This window comes from Aethalodelphis obliquidens, unplaced genomic scaffold (genome assembly GCF_003676395.1).
Source record: "Aethalodelphis obliquidens isolate GAN/ISIS:26980383/991018 unplaced genomic scaffold, ASM367639v1 scaffold37, whole genome shotgun sequence".
Taxonomy (NCBI): domain Eukaryota; kingdom Metazoa; phylum Chordata; class Mammalia; order Artiodactyla; family Delphinidae; genus Aethalodelphis; species Aethalodelphis obliquidens.
The window spans coordinates 13,354,734-13,371,843 of record NW_020837981.1 but is presented as its reverse complement, the minus strand read 5'-3'; the positions used below and the strand labels follow the sequence as shown (position 1 = coordinate 13,371,843).

At 56.7% G+C, this 17,110-nt stretch overlaps 1 protein-coding gene across 2 annotated transcripts in view; it reads left to right on the top strand.

Annotated features, from left to right (window-relative positions):
* Positions 1-17,110, top strand: part of UNC5B (unc-5 netrin receptor B) — an 87,891-nt gene that overhangs the window by 61,108 nt on the left and 9,673 nt on the right. Inside the window, exons 2-11 of one of the 2 annotated variants that reach the window (XM_027129974.1) lie at positions 4,156-4,380; positions 8,808-8,951; positions 9,418-9,521; positions 10,858-11,038; positions 11,772-11,939; positions 12,707-12,871; positions 13,084-13,116; positions 15,061-15,255; positions 15,600-15,989; positions 16,619-16,706. In XM_027129974.1, coding sequence (XP_026985775.1) covers positions 4,156-4,380; positions 8,808-8,951; positions 9,418-9,521; positions 10,858-11,038; positions 11,772-11,939; positions 12,707-12,871; positions 13,084-13,116; positions 15,061-15,255; positions 15,600-15,989; positions 16,619-16,706 — 1,693 coding nt within the window. The remainder of the gene's footprint in view (positions 1-4,155; positions 4,381-8,807; positions 8,952-9,417; positions 9,522-10,857; positions 11,039-11,771; positions 11,940-12,706; positions 12,872-13,083; positions 13,117-15,060; positions 15,256-15,599; positions 15,990-16,618; positions 16,707-17,110) is intronic. The other variant, XM_027129976.1, reaches the window with a different exon arrangement.

Sequence of the window (17,110 nt, the reverse complement as noted above, 5' to 3'; positions counted from 1 at the left end):
GGAGAGCAGTAGTGAAGCCAGGGAGACAGGTGACCGAGGGATACGGCTCCGAGCCTGGCTTCCTCCCGCTGACCAGGTGACCTCAGGCAAGTCCCTTGATGGCCCATGTCTTCATCTGTAACATGGGAAGATAATGCTCACCTTGGGGGTTGTGAGGAGTAAATTAGAGGAACTATTTGAAACATCTGGCAAATAATTCCCAGTTCAGAAGTCAGATTCAGGTGTCTACCTGTCTGGAGGCGCTCCCCAGCTCTGCTACATACTAGCTTTATAGCCCTGTATCAGCTACTTAAACTCGCTTGTTCTCAGTTTTCTCATCTGTAGTATGAGGTCAATAATAGTACCTAACTTATAGAGATGTGGTTCCCAAAGGGATGTGGTTCCCAAACTGTGTGCCCAGGCACCCTAGAATGCTACAGGGGCTGCTGTGGGATATTTTTAATCTCCATGGAAACACAGCAATGGACAGCTGCCAGATACCACAACAACTACTAGCTCAAGACAGCTTACAATTTCAGCGTCACACACACTTCTTTCCTTTAGATGGCCCCATACCTTTGCAAAGCTGGGAATTTGGCACTTGGGAGTACTCTGAGACAAACTGTGAGGGCAGCAATGTCCCCTATGATTCCAAGACATCCCCATTATAAGTCATTGTGGATATATAGGAATGGAATACAAATATTACCTTTCTTTCAATTTACGTGTATTATTTTTCCCAATGGATACTAAGTTGCTAGGATATACACACACCCACCCACAAACACGTAAGCTGGTTGGATCTAACTACTTAATAAACAAAACCACTAGGAATTTCTTTTGGCCGTGGGGTAAAATTACTGGGTAAAAATTACCAAGACAGTAAAGACCAAAAAAGTTTGGGAACGTCTGTCAAGGATTGCCGCAGGGCTCAGTGAGTTAATATAAAATAACCCTCTGAAGGCCTCTGGCAGAGGGAGCACCCAGGAACCCCCAACTTCATGATTCTTCCTCCTCCAAGCTGGAGAGGGAAGGCTCAGGTGTCCCCCCTCCAGGACACCTGAAGAACCTTCCTCAGCCGCTAAGGCCCAAGCCAGGGCCAAGGAAGAGGGGACATGTCCACTGGTCAGGACAGGGGCCCGACTCAGTCACTACCCAGGCCCTGGCAGCACCTCCCACACACCTTTAATTTGTGTTCACTGAGCACCTACTGTGTGCCGGCCAGCACGTAGTCCATGGTGGTCCCTGTGGGGAGGAATCTCAGGTCGGCTCTTGCTGCTGCTTCCTTGTTTCCTGCAGGACGTCTGAGGGATGGGGATGAGGGCAAGCGGGCAGTGGCTGCGTAGAGAGCCACCCAGCACTGTCCTGAATGACAGGGAGGCAGTGATGAGGATGCCCAGCCATCCTCTTGCCAAGACCAGGGCTGAGTCTTCGTGCCAGGGCCGAGAGGAGGGGTGGGGTGGCAGGGTGGGGCACGGGGCCGCCAGACTCAGGCCTGCTGCCCTAATGGATGTCTAATGTTGACTTTCCTCAGTCGAGTCTCCGCCTGCTTTGTACATGAGCCACATTAGGGTCATGAAACAAAGTCATAAATGCAGCCCGCAGTGCCACAGAGAGCCGAGGCAGCCGTCACCCGGAGGCTGTGTGGTTAGAAGGTAGGGCAAGCCTGCAGCTGCATCCGTGGCTTCCCATATACCTGCTCTCATGGCCACCATCCCCAGAGGGGGGTCCCGTCCCCCTGTTTCACAGATGAGGTGCCTGAGGCCAGGCAGGACTGGTTCAGACCCTGGGGTGTCTGAGTCTGAAGCTTGAGCCCTGCCCTACACTCCTGAGGCCTGAGACTGAAGCAGGGATGCTGGTGGCGGGAGGTGGGCCTGGAGTCCTCTTGGCTGCACCCAGCTCTCCCTAGAACCGCCCGCCTGGCGGGAGGGCCACAGTGAGCAGCTCTCAGGCCACCGGGAGACCCATGTCCAGCTCCCTGGGCACTGTGTCATCTCGCCATCAACTGCCCACATTCCCAGACCCTAGGGGCTGCCAGTTTACCTACAGAGAAGGTGCCTCCCTGTCTGGCAGAGGAAAGCAGGTGTTTGGGAGCCCTGGCCTGGCCTCGGGAATCCTCGGTGCTTTTCTTAGTTTAGATGCCCACTAACCAGGTGACCTTGCATCAGTTTGATGGACTTCAATTTCCCAAGCTTTGAAACACAAAAAACAGTCCTGGCCTTGCTGGCCCTTTGATGAGAGAGCCTCCATAATTGCAGACACCCGGCCAGTGTCAGGGTCTATTAGGAATCTCAGGTATGGGGACACCCACAGTGTTATGGAGCTGCTCCAAAGATAGGCAGTGTGGAGCCCCGGGCAACACTGAAGTCTGGTTTCTTGGGTTCAAACCTTGGTTCTGCCTCTGGCCAGCTGTGTGACCTTGGGCAAGTTGCTTAACTGCTCTGAGCCTCAGCTTCCCCATCAGTAAACTGGGGACCAATATAATATACCTTACAAAGTTGTTGCAAGAATTAGGTAAGTTAACTATGTAAATGAAACACAGCAGTTAATTCCAGGGAAGCATTAGTTGCTATTTTGATGCAGCAGTTTGTACCTAGGCTCCTCCTAGGCACTCATGCATGTTTATCTCATATGATCCTCAAAAGATCCCAGAGAGAGGAGGAGTGCTCACTTCCCTTCCCTCTTCAGAGACGAAGTAACGAGGTTGGAGTTAAGGGCTCTCTCTCCATGGGTCACAGGGAACATGCTGGATTCATCCTTTTTCTTGCTGGCTTCCCCTTCGGTCCCCTAGGTCACGCACACATACCCCACCCACAGCCCAGAGCTTGGAGCCAGTGACAGCCCATGCATTTTCTCAGAGCCTCCGACTTAGCAGAAGCTGTGATCCACAAGGAGAGGACACTGATAAAGCACTTTAGGCACATTTTGTTCATTCTGCTCTTGAAGAACCATGTGTCCCTTTGGCCCCTCTGCCCAAAGCGGGGCTCCCCATACCTGAGATTCCCGTGGCCTCCTGGGGCCCCAGCTCCACTTGATGGACTAGAGCTCTGGGACAGTGACAGGACTGCGCAGGCTGGCGAGGGGCTGGGCAGACACATGCACCCCTGCAGCTTAATTCGTTATTTCCTCGGGAGCAGTTAGCAGAGGAGGACAAGCCCCCTGCCGCTTGTCCCCAGCCACCTGATTGTTTGGGGCTTGGCATTGGAAAGTCAATTTTCCTACGTGGATTGTAAACCAGTAGGCTGGCCCAGCCTGGTTTCCCTCCCTCCCCACACTGGTGGTGGCCAGGCCCCTCTCCCTTCCTGTTTGTCTCACCTCCCGAGGTGCTGTTCTTTCCAGGGAGCCGGCCGGTTTCCATCTGGCCCCTCTGCGGGAGGAGATGGCCACCTGCACAGCCTCACTGCCTTCCCAGCCTCCCGAGTGCCCTCATCCACAGGGCTGAGGGTGTGGATTTGGCTGAAGTGGGAAATGCTAAGGGGGTGGATCAGAGCCACAGACCAGAGGAAGGGAGGGTCTGGGGGGAGGCTACATGGAAGGTGGTCTCCCCTGCATGCTGCTGCCTGCCGCGGGCTTCCTGGAGGAGGCAGCACTCTGGGAACAAGCACCAGGGAGCCCAGGTCTGCTGCTGCCACCCCACCTCAGCCCACCCTCGCCCCTGTGGGCCCTGACTTGTCTCCCTGCTTCCATCAGCCTGGCTGGCTGGGGCTGCACAGGGCAGCTGTGGCTTCGGGGCAGAGCCGGCCTGGTTTGAGCTCCAGCCTCAGGCCCATTTCCAGCTCTTCACATACTGTGGCATCGCTGTGGGAAACTGGAGGGAGGCCGGGGAGGGCCGGTGGGGAGAGCTGGAGAGGGGTGTCCTTGCCCTGACGGGTCACCTCACCTCCCTGGGCCACCCTGACTCCTCCATCTGTAAAAAAGTAGAATCACACAGCATCACAGGGCCGGGACTGGCTCCAAAACAGCCTCTTAAAAGCAGGTCACAGTGGGGAAACCGAGGCCACAGGAGTGTCAGACCTCGCCCACGCCACAGAGGGCGGCCCAGCAGGTCTCCTGCAGCTGCCTAACCCTCCTCCTCCCCTGGCCTCCTCTCTCTGTCACGGCCCCCAGGGGATGGAGGGGACCCGGGCCTCCCAGCCTGTGGCCTCATGGAGCCCTCCCACCCTCCACCCTCTGCAGGCACTGATTCTGGCAGCGAGGTGCTCCCAGACTCCTTCCCGTCGGCGCCGGCAGAGCCGCTGCCCCACTTCCTGCGGGAGCCGCAGGACGCCTACATCGTGAAGAACAAGCCGGTGGAGCTGCGCTGCCGTGCCTTCCCCGCCACGCAGATCTACTTCAAGTGCAACGGCGAGTGGGTCAGCCAGAACGACCACGTCACGCAGGAGAGCCTGGACGAGGCCACCGGTGAGCCCACCCCACTTGCCGGGCACCCCCAGGCCCAGAGGGTCCTGGGCCTGGCTCCACCCTGGCTCCGTGTGAGACCTCATACAGCCACGGCAACCCCGGGCCTCCGTGTCCCCTCTGAGGTTCACCCTGGACCAGTATTTCCCCAAGGCTTGGCCGCTTGCCCTGTCTGACTGGGTGACCAGGTGAAACAGCACCAAATCCCTTGCTGAGAGTGAGCTCCCTTTTCCAGTTACCTTCCATCCTCTGCTTACATCAGAGAGCAGGTCCAGTTGGGGACAAGGTTCTTCCCCGCTCCCCCAGCACCTGCTGTGCTCTCTGTTTAAGGAAGAGGAGCCGGCTCTGTCTTGCAGCCCTGCCCCAACACCCAACCAGAATTCTAGACCATCGCTAGTTTCACAGGTCCTCTGTGTTGGTGAGAAATGATACCGTTTTTGTTCACAATAATGATGCAACGCTTCCTTCATAGAAATCAGTTGGCTTCAGTTTTTTAAAAGGCCTGTAATATTAAGTAAATAATCATAGAGGTGGTGCTAGGATGCAGCCCAAGTTCTGCAGGAGAGGAGAGTGGCAGAAGCGTGGGAAACTAGGAGGAAGCGTGGGATGTGTGCAGGACCCTGGGCACCCCCCACCCCAGGCAGGAGGCAGAGCCTGGGGCTCCTCACATCTCCCAGAGCCCAGCCCCTGTTTACAGTACAGGAGCTTCGGGGGTGGAAATCCTTTCCCGGACTCAGGCCGAGAAGGGGGGCCACCCACTGCGGGTCACCTGCGGACGGCCGGCTTTGGGCAGCCCCAACCAACCCCAGGCTCGGGGTGGCTCCTTTGCCCCAGGGCCTGCCTTGGCTTTGATTTCATTTTTACCATCTCTTCCCTGACCTTTTCTTTCTCCTCCTTTTTCAGCCCTCTCTTCTTTCCTTCTGTCTCTCCTGCTTCTCCCTTCTCATCCCCGTCTCCTTTTGTCTCCTTTTGTGTCTTTTTTCCCTTATGTTTCTCTCTCTCTGCCTCAGTCTCATACTTGTGTCTCTCCCCTGACATACTCTCTTTCACTGTCTCTCCTTCTTTCTTCCTCCTTCAACTTCTATTTTTCTGTGAAAAGCTGACAGATTTCAGAACCACTCAGGCTTAAAATCATACCCCAGAATGTACTTAATGTCATTCAACGCTGTACCCTAAAAATTGGTTAAAATGGTAAGTTGTAGGTTATGTATATTTTACCAAAAATGTTAAAGAATTCCAAGAATTTTAAAAGTTAGAGTTGGAGTCTCATTCTCACTCAAAATCTAAAAATAAAAAAATGATTTTTTAAAAAATTTATTTATTTATTTATTTTTGGCTGCATCGGGTCTTGGATGCAGTGTGCGGGCCCTTCGTTGCCGTGCGCGGGCTTCTCTCTGGTTGTGGTGCACGGGCTTAGTTGCACCGTAGCATGTGGGATCTCAGTTCCCTGACCAGGGATCAAACCTGCGTCCCCTGCATTGCAAGACAGATTCTTAACCACTGGACCACCAGGGAAGTCCCAAGAAAAGGATTTTTTATCTGATTTTTTTTTTTTTCTTTTTTTTGGCCACACCGCATGGCTTGTGGGATCTTAGTTCCCCAACCAGGGATTGAACCTGCGCCCTCGGCAGTGAAAGCATGGAGTCCTAACCACTGGACCACCAGGGAATTCTCCAAAAAAGAAACTTTTAAAAGGAAAAAAAACCCATATCCCAGCTGCCCCCATGCTCTGGCTGTGTGACCCTGAGGAAGTCACTCAACCTCTCTGAGCCCCAGTTTCTCTCGTGGTAAACTGGGATATTAACAGGTCTTGGTGAGGATGGAACAAGGTGGTACCTGTACAGCGTTGAGCACAGTGCCAGGACCCAGCAGGTGCTCAATAAACACCTGTTTCCTCCATCTTCTTTCTGGGTTTTTGTTGGCTTCTTTCCTCTTGAAACCTATTCTTACTTCTCTGTCCCCCTGAGCCCCTCTGGCCCTGCAGAGCAAGGGGACAGTGTATCCTGCTAGGGCCCCTCACAGACTCTGTGATTATTAGTAACAGGGTGGCTCTTACTCCCCTGCTACCAGACACACAAGTCCTGCCAGCCCTAGAAATCAAGACACTGTTGTCCCCATTAGCTACAAAGAATGGACAGTGGTCCAGCAGGCCACACCCTTGGCAGCAGTGTGGCTGGTTCCTCCTTCTCTCCACCCCTAGCCCTCCCTGGCACTCTCTGAAGCCTTGAAAACAGGCTGGGGGCCAAAACAGGTGGGATGAGCCTACCCACTAGCTCATGCCAGGTCAAGGCAGGCAGCCCAACTCTGGGTGTCCTGGTCCAGGCACTGCCTGCCACTGGCCATCATGCTGAGGGGGACACCTAGTCTGGGACCCAAGTCTGGGGGACCAAAGGCCCCTGTCCTCTTTGCCTGCTGGTGACCATTGCCACGGTGTCAAGCCCTGCTGGGTGGTAGTTTATCTGTCCAGCTGTTGGGTGCTCCTGAAACATTCTGGATGGATGACCCCCTAGAGAGGGGCCACTCCTCCAGGCTCCCAGCCTGGTGAATAAAGGCCAGGGCCCCACTCTCCTGCCCCGGGCCACGCAGCATCGCTTGTAGAGCAAGCAGTCCAGGCAGCCACTGGCAGCAGGCAGGGCCCCTGTCCCCCAAGAAGCCTCTTCCCTCCTGGTGTTCCACCCACAGCAAACACCAGCCCCCTCCAATTTAGATCCCTGGCCATCAGGAGGGGTTCCTCACTGTCTGGGCTCCCAGTGCAAGGGCCCCCCTCCCTCAGGATGCAGGAGAGTTAAGGCAGTGATTTCACTGGGAGAGGTCCAGAGAGCTGTCATTCATTACTGGGCAGAGCTCTAACTGGGGCAGGACGCCAGACAGCTGATCTCAGCTCTGCTGGCAACTTGCTCTGGGACTTTGGGCCTGCCACCTACCCTCTCCAAGCCTCAGTTTCTCCAGATGAAAAAGGAAGGGGCTGGATGAGATCCAGATGAGCTGCCAGCTTAGATTTGTGTCCAGCCTGGGCTGGGTGCTGTAATCGCCGTGATTCATTTAGAATTTACCCTGAGTGTTTTACTCTGATGAGGGAACCGAGGCTCAAAGAGGCTACGTAACTTAGCGAAGGTCACACAGTTAGGGAGTGAAGGTAGGGCCAGAATTCAAACCTGTCAAGAAGCAGTCCAGCCCTCCACCTAACCACCATGCCACAGGACTACAATGTGTACACTCAACAGTCCCACCTTTGAGGGGCTTATCAGAACCCACAAGCAACCATGAGAAGATGAGCTCAGATACATGATGGCGAGGAGGAATAGCTTTAGGAATTCCGAGACCAAGGGGGTAGTCAGGGAGGGCTTCCTGGTGGAGGAGGCCTTACAGTTCTCCCACAAGCTTTGGGGAGGAGCTTCGGATGGGTGCCCTCATCCAGAAGGGTTCATCCCTTTCCTGAATGTAGAGGGTTTTGTCAAGGGAGGATTGGCAAAGACTGAGTGATTCCTTCTCTGTGGGCTGGTGGATCCAGTCATTCAGGGAGGCCCTTGGGCCCTAGCAGGGAATCATTGAGAGGTTAGGGGTTCCCAGGAAAAGGGGCCTTCCCTCAACTCCAACCCCACAGGCTCCTGAGCCATGACCAGAGAGAGGCCACATGCTTGCCTCATATTTGTTGAGCCCATTGTCTGTGCCAGGCCCTGGGCCACAGCAGTGAACAGGGCAAAGCACCACCTCATTCTCCTGCAGGAGATACAGTTAACACATGAACACGTCAATAAATAATACAGTTCCAGGTAATGGTCGGTGCCACGAGGGAATCAGGCCTGGTGGGGAATGATAACTGCATAGACCAATGTCCAGTGCAGTGGTGGGAGTGCTGAGCGGTACTTTGACAGCTGGTGGGGGTGGGCCAGCATCAGGGGGCTTCCCTTTGAAGTGAGGCCCAGCCCAAAGCTGACAGTGACTGGGAGTTCACTGGACACAGAAAGGACAGAAGAGAGTTCCAGGCAGGGGGCTGGATGTGCAAAGGCCCTGTGGCTAGAGAGGCCAGGAAAACATGAGGGCCTGGAAGACACCCAGTGAGGCTGCAGTGGGTAGATCGTGCAGGGCCTGGAGGCCACGTGGAAGGTCTGGGTCTTTACACTGGGATGACTGGAGACATAGCAGGGGAATGACATGCCATTTGTGCCTTTTGAAGAGCTATCTGCAGGGTGGAAAGTCAATTGGATGGGGGCAGCGGGCTTGGGTTAGCCACTGAGTTTCCAGGTGAGCTGCAGTGGTGGCTTGGGCCAGGCTCGAGGCAGATGAGATGAGAAAAATGGAAATATGAGGCACTTGGGAGAGGAGCCCACAGGACTCAGCGGGTTGGAAAGGAGAGATACTATGGTCCCATGTCTGGTGTCTTCTGTCCTCAGACCTGCCCCCTGATGGCGTCTCTCTCCTCCTCCCAGGCCTGCAGGTGCGAGAGGTGCAGATCGAGGTGTTGCGGCAGCAGGTGGAGGAGCTGTTTGGGCTGGAAGATTACTGGTGCCAGTGCGTGGCCTGGAGCTCTGCGGGCACCACCAAGAGTCGCCGGGCCTATGTCCGCATTGCATGTATGCCACCCTGACACCCTCACCCCATTCTCCTGAGCCCTTTCCCCTTCCCTGTGGATCCTGGAGAGAGAATTTCACACACAGACATCAGGGCACAGGGATGCCAGCTCAGAAGGCTCCATGACCCAGAACCTGTGACACCTTTGGCCCCAGGATTTCTAACGGCCCTTTTTTGCCTACTTTTATATAAGGAAGCTGCCAGCTTCCTCACCATCCCCGGCCACCATGTGCATAGGATCCCAGAGTCAGGGAGGGAAGCTTGTTCCCCCGAGTCCACCTGGTGAGGCCCCCATCTTGGAGAAGAAGTTCTCCAGGTAAAGGCCGGGTGTCCCCGTGAACATTCCCTTGGTGTGCACTGCCACCTAGTGGCTAGAATGGGGCCCTTCAGGATCCAGCTCTGCCTGACTGGCCTCCTCCCTTGCACCGCCTGACTGTGCCTTGGAACACTTTTCCTTCCTTCTCCCAGACCTGCGCAAGAACTTCGATCAGGAGCCCCTAGGCAAGGAAGTGCCCCTGGACCATGAAGTTCTCCTGCAATGCCGCCCACCAGAGGGGGTGCCTGTGGCTGAGGTGAGTGGGGATATGGGGAACTTTTGGCATGGCAGAGGCCAGCCAGGCATGGTATTTGCCACCAGCCACAATGCCTCAGACTTCCAGAGCCCTCGCATTTCACAGATGGGGATATCAAGGCTAGAGACAGAGAAGGGAACTGCAACCTCTGTAGAACTCAGCGCATGCCAGACCCCAGCTGGGCCCTCCATAGGCATAACCCCACAGGATGGGGCAGAGCTGGGGCAGGAACCCCCAGGGCTCCTTGGGTTGACCCCAGGCTCAGTCTCCTGCAAGAGAAGTGGCCATATACACCATTTCCCCCACCCCACCCAGAACCCAAGGCCCCAGCGTTAGTGGATCGTAATACGTGCATCTGAGCACAGACTCAGCCCACAAGCTGATCACCCCTTCCTACACCACATGGCCTGGGCATCCCTGGGTGGTGCCCACCTGTCCTCTTACTGCCCTGCTTGTGTTCCAGGCCTGCTTCCTCTCTCCCGCTGCCCGCACTCGTGGTCCTCTAGTCAGAGCAGGGCATGGGGAAACATCTCAGCTTTGTTGCCAGGGACCTCAGTAGAACAGGACTGGGGAAGATGGAACCCTGGGCTTCCAGCTCAGAACCTTTGCTCTAATCACTTAGCTTCCCCCCCAGCCCCGGCCCCCATCTGGAAATGAGCTCAGACAGACACCTTCTGTAATAGCTACCCCTCGTGGCTGCCACATGTGCCAGGCACTCGGCCCGCTGGTCCTCATAGCAACCCTTCAAGGTGGATATTGTCATCCCATCTTATGGCTGGGAACACAGCACTGGGACAGGTGAAGCAGTCATCCAGGGTGACCCAGCTAGTGAGTGGCAGAGCTGGCATTTGCACACCCAGGTCTGCCAGACCAGGGACCATGTTTTTAATCACCTGCCAGGCCTCTCACCCTGGCTCAGGGAGTCGGTTTGCGGAGTTAATGATGAAGACATGTTCTTATTTAGTACCAGTACTTACCGTGAGCCAGGCATGGCCTCCACACTTTCCATATACTGATTCATTTCATTCTCACAGTAGTCTTATGGGTAGTGCTATTAAATATCATCTTACAGTTGATGAAATTGAGGCCAAGTGGAAGTCCCTTCCCAAGGCCACTCAGCTGGTGGGTGGTCATCTTAACCACTGTGTTCCGTAGTGTCCAGCACAGTGCCTGGCCCGTGGAGGCCCTGCCCCCTGTGTCACCACCATGGGTGGACATGGCTAGAACTGCAGTCCTGTTTATGGTCAGGCCTCCCTTCCCCCCAAGAGAGGGCCCACTCCCGGGGGTGCAGGGGATCGGGCCCTGGGCCCTCACAGCTGCAACCGTGCCCCTGCAGGTGGAATGGCTCAAGAACGAGGACGTCATCGACCCCACCCAGGACACCAACTTCCTGCTCACCATCGACCACAACCTCATCATCCGCCAGGCTCGCCTGTCAGATACGGCCAACTACACCTGCGTGGCCAAGAATATCGTGGCCAAGCGCCGCAGCACCACCGCCACCATCATTGTCTACGGTGCGGCCCAGAGTGGGCTGGGTGGGGGTGCGGGGGAGGACACGGCCGAGGAAGGGGGAGAGCCTGGGGCTATACGGCTGACCCTTCCCTACCCAGAAGCCAGCAGGACCTTGGTGAACGGGTGGGGAGGAAGAGGAGGCCCAGAGAGGGGAGGTGCCGTCGCAAGGTCACACAGCAAAGCTAGTGGTGAAGTCAGGAGCACTTGCCCCTTCTCAGGCCCTTTGCTTATCCCTGAAGGGGAAAACCCAGTTCTCTGAGAGTCAGGGCTAAGGCAGGGCCCAGTCGGTATCCCCATCCCCGAGCCTGTTGTTCTAGCAGTTAGGGACTACTGTTCAGGCCGGTCATCTGTTCCTTGCTGTCCCCTTGGGTGGGAGGGCCAGAGCCATGGCTACAATGAGTGTCGTAGAAAGAGCCCTGTACTGGGTTCCAGTTCCAAGCTCCCCATTACTCACGGGGAGACCTTGTGTAAGTGTCAGCCCTCTCTGGACCTTTGTTTGCCATTGTACAATGGGGCGGGGAATAGACAGTGACCTCCTGGGTTGCCTCTGGTGCTGACAGATGCAGCCCAGGTCTGCCCGCTGGTATCTGAGTCCACAGCCCTGGAGGCAGGAGGGGTCCAACTAGGAAGGGCCAGGCCTCAGCAGAGGCGCCTCATCATGGCTGGAGGATGGGGCTTGGAGGCCCCACGGGGCGAAGAGCCATGCCAACCTGCTGACAACTGCTACCCCTGCAGTGAACGGCGGCTGGTCCAGCTGGGCCGAGTGGTCACCCTGCTCCAACCGCTGTGGCCGTGGCTGGCAGAAGCGCACACGGACCTGCACCAACCCCGCCCCACTCAATGGAGGTGCCTTCTGTGAGGGCCAGGCCTTCCAGAAGACTGCCTGCACCACCGTGTGCCCAGGTGAGGCCACCGGCCAGGTGGCAGTCCACCCATGCCCAGCCCCATGCCAGCCCCAGCCCTGCCTTCTGTGCTTTGGTGTCTGCCAGTCAGAACAGCCCATCTTTACCCGTTAGGGTGGGTAAGGACAGAAGGTGCTTGTCCCGGGCCCCCCAGCTGGCTCACCAGGCTGGATTGGGTGCTACGCCCGCTGACCTGTTCTGCCCTGGGCTGCGGGAGACACAGAGGCAGAGGCTCTGAGCTGCAGTCTGAGGGGTGGGCGGTCTGCTCTCCAGGCCGAGGGTTGTCAGCGCCAGCCCCCAGGCCCGGACCCCAGAGGCTCCTGGGGTCAGAGAGCCTGTGCTCCTGCCCTCGACTGCTAGACACACCTGGCCGCTGACCCTGCAGTCCTCTCTTTCTTCTGTGTTACTCTGTGGCCCCGTTGGTTGGTCTGTGTTCTCTCTTTGGTGACATGTTTGTGTGACTGATGTGGTGTTTTTCACCCTGGGTTTGTGCCTCTGCGTGTACACTTGTGCCCTGGGCTGTATCTGCCTCAGTGACGTTATGTGTCTATTTGGGCTGTCTTCGCCCACCTGGTGCTCCCGTCTCTGCACTGGCATGAGGCGTGGATTTCTCTGGATGGCATGCGTGTGTCTTGGGTTCCTCTTTCCCTGCTGCACTGTGTGTGTGTGTGTGTGTGTGTGCATGCACTGCTGTGTTGTGCACACATAACTGTGTGTGCATTCTATGCATGCGTGTGTCCCCATGCACCACGTGCTGTGTCCCCACAGTCGATGGCGCGTGGACAGAGTGGAGCAAGTGGTCGGCCTGTAGCACCGAGTGTGCGCACTGGCGCAGCCGCGAGTGCATGGCGCCCCCTCCCCAGAACGGAGGCCGGGACTGCAGCGGGACCCTGCTTGACTCCAAGAATTGCACCGACGGGCTGTGCGTGCAGAGTGAGTCCTTGGAAGGCAGGGCCCAGGGTGGGGGCTCTGGAGCCAGATACGGGCCCCCTGGCCCCCACCTCCCAGCCTGCAGTGGAGCAGCCCCTCGGGGCCCCTGCCCACCTGCTACTCTGTCATCTCATCCATGCATCTCCCCGTCACCTCCTCTACCACCCTTTCCCTGCCGTCTGTGTCATTGTCTTTCCCTTTATTTCCCTCAACAGATAAGAAAACTCTAAGTGACCCCAAAAGCCACCGTAAGTCCCATTTCATGGCTGTTCTCTTTCCTCTGGGGGGATCCCTGGTTTTCCTCAGTTGGCTTTTCCAGGGGGTGGGGTGCAGGGCAAGGTGAGGGGCAGGGAGAGCTGAAGGTGCCCACTACCAGCCCTCCACGGGGTTCCCAGCACCTGACGCTGCATGTGGCATGGTCTTCATCACAGTCAGACAGGCAGACCCTCAGCTGACAGAAAGGCCCTAGGATGCCATCCTGACCCCTCCCATCATAGGAGGAGAAACTGATTCTCAGAGAGAAGGGACATACCCAAGGATCCAGCCAGGATTTGAACCTAAGTATTTGGCCAGAGCTGGTGCTCCGAGCCCCACCCCTTGGTTGTCCTCTGTGGGAGGCCGCCAGCAAGCAGGCCCACACCTGCCCCTCCTGTGCCCCCAGCAGCCGACTGAAGCCTCCTAGGTCCTTGGGATGCCTCTGCGTCAGACCCTGGGGGCTCATCGTCCACCCCCCAGGGGCTATGCTCCGCTGTGGTAAAGCTGCTTGGGCAGATTGGCATGTGGTAATTAAACCACAATTTCCAAATAATTCTGGAATTATCGAATCAGTAATGAGGCCTTCAGTGCACCTCACAGGGGGGCCAGACTGGTGACTGATTAGATATTGTAAATCACCAGGCAAGTGACCCCCATGATTAGTGACGATGTCATGAGGCGAAGCCCCCAGAGAGGTGGGAGCCCAGCCCTGGGGACCTTCTCCGGCAGCTCTCCTGGGGAGCCCAAGGATGAGGAGAGATGGGGGTCCAGAAGGTGGTAGAAGCAGGCAAAAATGAGGGCTGAGAGCCCTGCCCTACCTTGCTGAAGCTCAGGCCCCACCAGGAAGGAAAGCGGGCCTTCCTCTCCGAGGGTCCCTGGGGAGGGGAGGGAGTGGACAGGGGCTTCCCGGAGCTCCCGAAGGAAACAAGGGGGAAGGGCAGCCGTCTTGCCTAGGCTGTGCTGTCCAGTGTAGTAGCCACTAGCCACGTGTGGCTTGAAAATTGTATTTATCTTAGCTGAAAATAAATATATTTAAAAACTCATTTCCTCGGTCAAGCCAGCCGCATTTTAGTAGTTTAATAACCACCCGTGGCTAGTGGCTGCCATGGGGGACAGTGCAGACACGGGCTGGGCCATCACCATGGAAAGTTCTGTTGGGCAGCCCTGCTTTGGACCCTGCCTCTTGACCCCGACACTTCCTCGCCTAGCTATGTGGAGTTACTTCTAGCTGAGCAGCAGCCTGCCCTGCCCCTCACCCAGAGCTGGACCTCCTCCAGCCCAGCAGCCTGTCTGGAGGCAGGGAGTGTCGACATGGGTTGCCTCCCTGAGCCCCTTCCTTCCCTTCCACCTGCTCCCCTCCTCTCCATCCCATTGCCACGCATCTCATTCCCCTCGTCCTGTTCCCCCTCCATCCCTCCCCCCCACCCCCGCCCACCTCCTGCCCTCAGCACAAAATGGAAGGTGAGCTCAGAGCGGCTACTTGCAGAGATTTCTGGGAATCAGGGCCTTGGGTCCTATAGAGATTGCTGCAGGCTGCTAGTAAGGCGCTAGGTCTTAATCCCAGCTCCGAGAGGACACTTAGTGGTCCTGTGACTCTGAGCCACAGGCGCCTTGTCACCTCCTGGGCAGAGAGCAATGAGTTAACTCTCGGGAGTGTTAACTCCAGGAGTCCCTTTGCCTCTCCATGCCACACGGGGAGGGAAGCAGGGCAGCGGGGCAGGGACATTTAGACCATTTTACTTATAGAGACTGATGCTCAGAGAGGTTCAAGGCTTGCTTGAGGTCACCAGCCTGTCTGGCAGGGCTCAGATTAGAACCTAGCACAACACCAGTCTGTCCCAGGCCCTGCCTCTCCCCGGGGACCAAGGGAATCTCTGGCTCCCTCAGGGCCAGCGCCTCTGCCCCCTGGCCCTCACTCAGCCCTCCTGTCCCCGCAGTTCTGGAGTCCTCGGGGGATGTGGCGCTGTACGCAGGCCTTGTGGTGTCCATCTTCGTGGTGGTGACCGTCCTCGTGGTGGTAGGGGTGGTCGTGTACCGCCGCAACTGCCGGGACTTCGACACCGACATCACCGACTCGTCCGCCGCCCTCACTGGCGGCTTCCACCCAGTCAACTTTAAGACTGCGAGGCCCAGTAAGGACCTGGGAACGCCTGGGGTGGCGGGTGCAGGCAGGGTTCCCAGGGGGTGTGGCAGCCAGCCAGACCAGCCAGACCAGAGCAGAGGCTCCTGACTCCCTCAAGAGGTTTTCCTAGAGTTTTCTCTAAAGATCACTGGATGAGTTTGGTTACAGAGATGCAGGAAAGAAGAAGTAACCTACGTGGTGAGTCCCTAAGCTTCCTACCGCAGGTGGCAATGGAACCTTTCAGAGCTGGACGTTTGGGTAGGATTTTGTAAAGGAAGGCGCCCCGGCAGGTGCAGACAGTGGGACGGGGCCAGCGAGGCATGGCTGGTCTGACTGCAGCCCCCGGCCCTGCAGACAACCCGCAGCTCCTGCACCCATCTGTGCCTCCGGACCTCACTGCCAGTGCGGGCATCTACCGCGGACCCATGTACGCCCTGCAGGACTCGGTCGACAAGATCCCAATGACCAACTCACCCCTGCTGGACTCCCTGCCCAACCTCAAGATCAAGGTCTACAACTCTAGCACCACCAGCTCTGGGCCAGGCCTGGCAGACGGGGCTGAGCTGCTGGGAGTCCTGCCACCCGGCACGTACCCTGGTGATTTTGCCCGGGATGCCCACTTCCTGCACCTGCGCAGTGCCAGCCTCGGCTCCCAGCAGCTCCTGGGCATGCCCCGTGACCCGGGGAGCAGTGTCAGCGGCACCTTTGGCTGCCTGGGCGGGAGGCTCAGCATCCCTGACACAGGTGGGTCCCTGCTCTGCTCACCCATCAGTCTGGCCTCAGCATGTCCCCTCTAGACAGTCTCAACACTCACCCAGCAGAAGATAGGGCTTCCCTGGTCCCATTTCACAGATTGGGAAAGTGAGGCCCAAGGGGAAGAAGTGATTATAAAATAGAAGACCTGGAGTCCAGGTCTGCCTCTGCCTCACAAGGGCAGGGGAACTCTCTAAACCTCAGTTTCACCATCTGGTGAGTGGGAAAGTATACCCCGATGCAGTCAACAAACCTACAGAGTGCTGTTGAAAAGGCAGGGCTGCCCAGCGCAGGTTGCAGAGCCAGCAGTTGACAGTTTCCCAGCATCATACACCGAGCTAGGCTGGGGCTGGCACTGCACCTTCAGACTCCAGGTCTTTGCCCCATCTCTACACCCGATCGCAATGCCAGTGGCCCCTGTGCTACTGGACAGCCCCTCTGCAGTCAGTGACCTGGCCTTTCCCTGCACCCAGTCCCCTCTCCCCACTCCTTGCTGGTGACCACCAGGAGCTCAGATGTCTTTCTCTCCCTGCTCCAAGATGGGGGCCAACCCCCCATCCCCTGTTCTAAGCTCCTGGACTCCCTCCAGCCCCTCCCTACTGACCTCCCTCTCCCCCTAGGGGTCAGCCTGCTGGTGCCCAATGGAGCCATTCCCCAGGGCAAGTTCTACGAGATGTACCTCCTCATCAACAAGGCAGAAAACACCCTGTGAGTATAGAGACCCCAGCCCCAGCCCAGCTGCCCCCTCCTCAGCCTCTCTCTCCCTGCTGCTTGCCCACCTTGGGCTCAAATGTCACCATCTCCCCTTCTAAGTCCGATCCTAAGGCCAGAGGTAGTTCTCCAAGGAAGACATTGCTAGATCTTATTATGTTCACATTTAAACCATGCAAAACCAGCACAACAAATCATAAAACTGAAAACCAGTTGACCAGCTGGCTACAATATGACAAAGGGCTACTATCCTTACTATGTAAAGAGGTTTGGGAGATCAATAAGAAAAACTGAACATCTCAGTACAAAAATGGACAAAGGATATGAACAGGTGATTCACACACACTCTCTCTTATACACACACACACACACACACACACACACACACACACACACACACA